Source organism: Brassica oleracea, chromosome C8 (genome assembly GCF_000695525.1).
Source record: "Brassica oleracea var. oleracea cultivar TO1000 chromosome C8, BOL, whole genome shotgun sequence".
NCBI lineage: Eukaryota > Viridiplantae > Streptophyta > Magnoliopsida > Brassicales > Brassicaceae > Brassica > Brassica oleracea.
The window spans coordinates 9,397,455-9,403,409 of NC_027755.1; the positions used below are offsets into that span (position 1 = coordinate 9,397,455).

At 36.8% G+C, this 5,955-nt stretch overlaps 1 protein-coding gene across 2 annotated transcripts in view; it reads right to left on the minus strand.

The window, feature by feature from the left end:
- Positions 1–5,955, minus strand: part of LOC106308282 (protein BREVIS RADIX) — a 27,464-nt gene that overhangs the window by 717 nt on the left and 20,792 nt on the right. The window contains exons 3-6 of one of the 2 annotated variants that reach the window (XM_013745436.1): positions 3,093–3,243; positions 1,877–2,259; positions 1,555–1,684; positions 320–633 (exon numbers count right to left, since the gene is read on the minus strand). In XM_013745436.1, coding sequence (XP_013600890.1) covers positions 320–633; positions 1,555–1,684; positions 1,877–2,259; positions 3,093–3,200 — 935 coding nt within the window. In that variant the 5' untranslated portion in view covers positions 3,201–3,243. Of the gene's footprint in view, positions 1–319; positions 634–1,554; positions 1,685–1,876; positions 2,260–3,092; positions 3,350–5,955 lie in introns of those variants that run through there. The other variant, XM_013745437.1, reaches the window with a different exon arrangement.

The window sequence follows — 5,955 nt, forward strand, 5'->3', positions numbered from 1 at the left end:
GGTTTACCCAAGGGTTTAGGGTTTAGGATTTAGGGTTTAGGGATTAGGATTTAGGGTTTAATGTTTTGCTGACGACGTTAAAAATATTTTTTTTGTAATTATTACTATTTTTTATTTATTTCTTTTTACCTTTTAATTTTAAAAAGATAATATAATTTGATTATATTTTGTTTCCTTTTTTAAAAGATATCGAATATGAAATAACACAATCCTATTGGTTGGTGAACCTCTAGGTTCACCTAAGGCGTGAATCCAAGAATAAGTCTTAAGCATTAAACGATTCACCCCAACTGTAAAGTCTTTTCGATGTTTGTTATACCTGAATCTGATCCGAAGTAGCTCTCTAGTCCCGTCTGCTTGTTGTCTGATGGTAATGTAAACGCCAGTCTCATCCTCTTCGATCCACTCGGCCTGCATTTCACTAGCGTTGCTCACTGACGGTGGTTCATCTCTTGAAGAGGTGGTTGTTTGTGCTGCATCCGTTGTAGGTACTCCATGATGACCATAGTTGCTAGAGCGACCATAGAAGTGATGAGGGACATTAACTCCTGGAGGTCTGAAGTTGTGTCTTGGAGTCCAGTCTTTGCTCTCTCTCGCTGATTCCATCTTGGAGTAAGTTGAATCTCTCTCTGACTGAAAAAAAAAACAATCAAGACAAAGATTCACTAAACGTTCTTGTCTGAAGAAGACCAAAGGAGAAGAAGGAGAAGAAGAACTCATCGCTCGCTGGAGCTTACTCAAATTGAAGAGAATTTAAGGCTGTTGACGAGAACAGAGGAGGAGGATGTTATCTTATGGAAAGGGAAGAATGATATCTACAAGCCAAAGTTCACAGCTCGGGACACATGGAACCATATCAGAACCACTGGAGGAAAGGTAACTTGGCACAAAGGTATCTGGTTTACTCAAGCAACACCAAAGTTTTGGTTCTGTACGTGGCTAGCTCTGCATAATCGATTGGCAACAGGAGATAGAATGGTTTTGTGGAACACGGGAATTGACGGAAGTTGTATACTCTGTAATCAACATTTGGAAACACGCAACCATCTCTATTTTGAGTGTTCTTACTCCTCCACATTGTGGAAGAAGTTGGTACACAATCTAATGGGGAATTTTTATTCTACTAAATGGGAGGATATTGTACAACAGCTCACACAAGGAAGGACCTCACCAGTTCACAGATTCCTGTTTCGCTATGTATTTCAGGCTGCTGTATACATACTCTGGAGAGAACGAAATGGAAGGAAGCATGGAGACAACTCCCGTTCAGTAGATGTTCTGCTTCGGTCAATCGACAGACAAGTGAAGAATAGAGTAATGACCCTAAAGTAAGACTAAAGGATGGTGAATGCTTATCAAAGCTGGATTGGGTTTTTGGGAACATAGGAAATTTTTATAGTGTTTCATTGTTAGAAACCAAGTCATAAAACAAAGTAGCTCATGCTGTAAACAAGCTTATTTTTCTTTTGAGTCTAATTTAACATTCTATTCAAAAAAAAAAAAAAGAAGAAGACCGAAGTAACATTGCATACCAATATGTGTTTTTTTAATTACCTGGTCATCGGATCTTGCCGGCGTTTGAAGAGCTTGACGATTAAATCTCTGTACGTTGTAAAGCTCAACGATTTTTTCATAGTTTTCACCCCACCACCGTTGAGCCTGCCACTTGTCGAATGTCTCCCGGCTGTCAAAAACAAGACACAATTAATGGTTTGTTTTAGCTTCCAATGTCTTGAAGTGAAAACATCTGAATCACTTTGGGACATCAAATCTAGCAGAGTACTCCAAGTCTGCACCAAACCATCATACATATCGAAACAGAACATGCGGGCTCTCTTCTAGAAAACTCAAAGATCACACAGAGGGGTATGAGTACCTAAAGCGGATCCGTTTAAGATCATTTCCTCCACTGGGGAGAGAAGCAAATGTGATATGCACGCCTGGTTCTACTTGAGCCATCCACTCTTTAGGCCCTTCATCATCTAGTACCACATCACAAGACTGAGCAGAGATAGATTCCCGGTCGTTTCCATAGATTGAAGTGAACTTTGCCCCTGCTGGATGGTGAGAGGAGTTTATGAAGTCCCAAGCAGGAGTTGAACCGGCACTTCCACCCATGTAAGGGTAGGGAACACCTTCAGAAGCATTGTCAAAATCTGAGAACGGTCTATGTCCTTTCTTCATGGGGCTGCGAGGGGAACCAGTGCATGGCTTGCATTGTTTATAAGCACCAGAGAATTTCATAGCCATATCTTTAATCTGCATAACATTGGTTCCCAAAAACGCATTTTAAAACGCAATCATGTTGAATACAAACATTTCACTAACATTGAAGGAAAAACTCTCAGGCCTTTAAGCATCAAGAGAAGTTTATTTTTAGCCCCAAAGGAATTAAAAGGAGGTATACTATGATAATTCTTAAAAAACATCAATAAAGATATGAGATCTAACATCTAGTTAAAAGGATTGATATAAAAAAAAATCAGAACGGCCATCTCTTCCTTTTGTTTTTTCTTATTTGATTTACTAAAGAATTCCCCCTACTCTTTAAACCTTTTACTTTTTTTTCCTATCTAGGTAAGAATTCAGTAAAGCCTATTTGAGAAAATATAATTTGATCAGTCTTCATTAGCAATACTCGTAAGCTTTAATCAGCCATTATACTCCTAACAAATATTGAAGTAGATACATAAACTAAAGTTTTTTGAATCTGGGATTGAACTGTTTCAGTAGCTGTTTGACTTTCATGTCTAGTCAGATAGATGGGAAACAAACACTGACATAACCTATTAAAAGAGAGATTGGTGAAAGATTCCAAGCAAGTGAAGTTGCATTTCTGTCTAAACAACAGTGACCAAACTATATCTATAGGTATTTCAAAACAAATTCTCAAAGATAAAGAAACCAATATCAGTAAAATCTATGGAACATACGTCTCCTTATATATTGAAAGATTAATATTTTAATCTTCAGTGAGATAAGTTAATTGGACCCCCATCTGTGTCTTCGGTTAGTTTCACTGGCAAGGCAATTAGGGAAAAGCAACAAAAAAGTGAAAAAAATCGAAGGATAAACTAAGAAAGAAGAGAGACCTGTGTGGTTAAGCTTTTGACGGATTCTTTAGTATTGGGAGTAGTGCCTCCACGCGCTCCGAGTTCTTCACCACCGTCTGCTTTCGTACAAGCTATGCAAGTAAACATCTTTGCCTCTTTTTTCCTGTGTGTTCTCTTTGCCTTTACAGCCCTATAAGATTGTATAAAACAGAGTCTACTTAAAAATAAACATCACGCAACCAAACCTCAATGAATAGTACAACAAACCAATAAAAAATTACAAGTTGTTTAAATTAGAGAGCTAAGCAATAAAGGGACCCACAATCCGACATATAACACGGTAGATATATAGATTATGTAATCATAGTAGACATTTATTTTTGTTAAAAGTTAAGGTTTCTTATAGAATGTAATTAAAAAAGATAAATGGTCCTAGAAAATGAATAGTAGCACACAAATGTAAAACATTAGTTAGAAGTTAGAACATAGAAGGGGAATTTGGATGCCAATTGTCGTTTTTTCTCTAACGAAAAGCACAAGACAAAAGGACAAAGTTGTGACGCATCTCTCTTCTGGTTAGAAAACAACTACTCCAAAGAAAACAGAGACTTGACAGAATGCATTTAAGAAATAAAAATGGAAAAACATTCCACCATGGTTGGACGTGCGTGTTACCTCACAGGAATAAAAAAATAAGCTACGGAGGTTTATTAACTTAGTGGAGTGATCTTGATTGATACAAAAGTGTTGAAATATAGTTAAAACTACAAATTTGTTAACCTTTGGATCGCTCGTAACCAAGAGATTATGATTTGTAATCTTTCCAGTTATCTATGACGGTGTAATTTCCTATATAAGAAACCTCCATGTTATGAATAAAGATAGATTTTTCCATTACTTTTATAACACGTTATCAGCACGAAACTCTAAATCCCTAAGGTAATACCCAAATTGAAAAACCTTAAAACCCTAACCCTAGCCGGCGATCCGACGAACCTTAAACCCAGATCGCGTATCTTGTTCCCGCATATGTTCCAGCTCGCGTCCCCGATTAGCTTCAGCCCAAGGCATTCCTGATCCTAGCTCAGACGTTCCCGACCCGAGAGCAGCTCTAGCATGCGACCTCTTCCTCGTTCACGACAGCATCAGACAGCTCGCGTCTGACGATCAAGGCGTTCCCGATCAAGCAACAAAGGACGTCCGCGACCCGATAGAAGCGACTCGATCCATTCCAGCTCGCGTTCCGTTCGTGTCTAGCTCGCGGCTCAACTCCTTTGGTGGTGATTCAACAATCATCTAAGGTTAAAAGGTAATTCAAAACCTAAAAACCCATAATCGAACATGGATTGATTGATAAAGAATGAAACCATAATCTTTATGAATCAAAACCATAGGGTAATAAATCAAAAATCCTAATTGAGTAAATCGAAGCTCTAAAAGTTCGATACTCCAAACCCTAAATCATGTTCCTACATGATTAAAACCCCAAATCGGTTTTTACAAATCATTAATGGTTTTGAATCTAAAATCAAACCCCTTTGATCTGAAGATCAAATTCGAAACCCCAAACCCTAATTCGAATTGATAAACTCTAAATAGAATTCGTGTATTGCATAATCCGAATTGAATGTTTTGAGGTTTCATATTATACTAGGTTAATAGTTTCATGATATAATCATCTGTTCTGAGGTTTAAGATTATTTGCTAGAAGCTGATTGATTGATAAAACCCTAATTTCGAATTGAAACCCTAAAACCTAATTTGCGTATTCCTAAAATCAGATTGCTTGATTCGATCTTGCTAATATCAGCCTTGAAACTGATAAATATCAGCCTTGAAACTGATTAATAAAATTGATAGAATCAGCCTTGAAACTGATTGTTTTGGTTTTTCATGATTGAAACCCTATTTTGGGATTGAAACCATAAATTGTGTATTGCTTGAATCCGTTTGATTATTTTTGATTATTGATCCAATTGCTAATCTTGATAAAACCTAATTGAATCTGATTGTTAGTCTAGCTAAATCTCATACCTGAAACTGATTGATTAATTGCAAAACCTTGATTGAATGTTTTAATATTACCCTTGCACATATGAAATCCGATTGCTAAGATTGAGTGCATCATATCTACTTGGCCGTGTGGCCAGTTTGCATCATTTATCATCCTGACCAACATGTTTATGTTATACTCATGATCTGATTATTATCACATTTGCATGATCTGATTGTTTTAAATTGAGGTTCCATAATTCCACTCTTGTACATATAGAATCAATATGCTAGGCTTGCATTATAACCATATGGCCACATGAAAACATATAGAAATTGCTTGTTTGGTCGATACCCTTGCTTGATAAATCTGTGTGGCCTTATTGCATTATATCATATTTGGTCGTGTGGCTTGTTTGCTTATTAGAAATGTATTGACTTGATAGCATGTCTTGTTTATGGCCGTATTTTAAATATTTTATGAGATCTAAAATTGATTAATATATGATTTGAGATGTCGAAAATAAACTTGGATTTTGCTGCCATAAATCTCTCAGGAGATAATTATTTGAAATGCGCACTGGATACTGAGTTTATCCTAAAGTCAAAGGATTCGGTGAATGAATCACAAAAGGCGATAATGCCAAATGAGAAAGATTGATACATGGCAATATTAATTATTAGCCATCATCTTATTAAGAGTCTCAAAGATCAGTATCTGACTATAGAGAATCCTCTAGACCTTTGGACAGAGTTAAAAAAAATTGAGATATGATCACCAAAGAACGGTGTTATTACCAATGCCCTATTTGATTGGAGGAATCCCAGAATCCAGGACTATAAGTCCGTGGATGAGTCTATTGCTAGCTGGGCAAAATAATGGATTACTGATGAGAAACAATGAATTGAG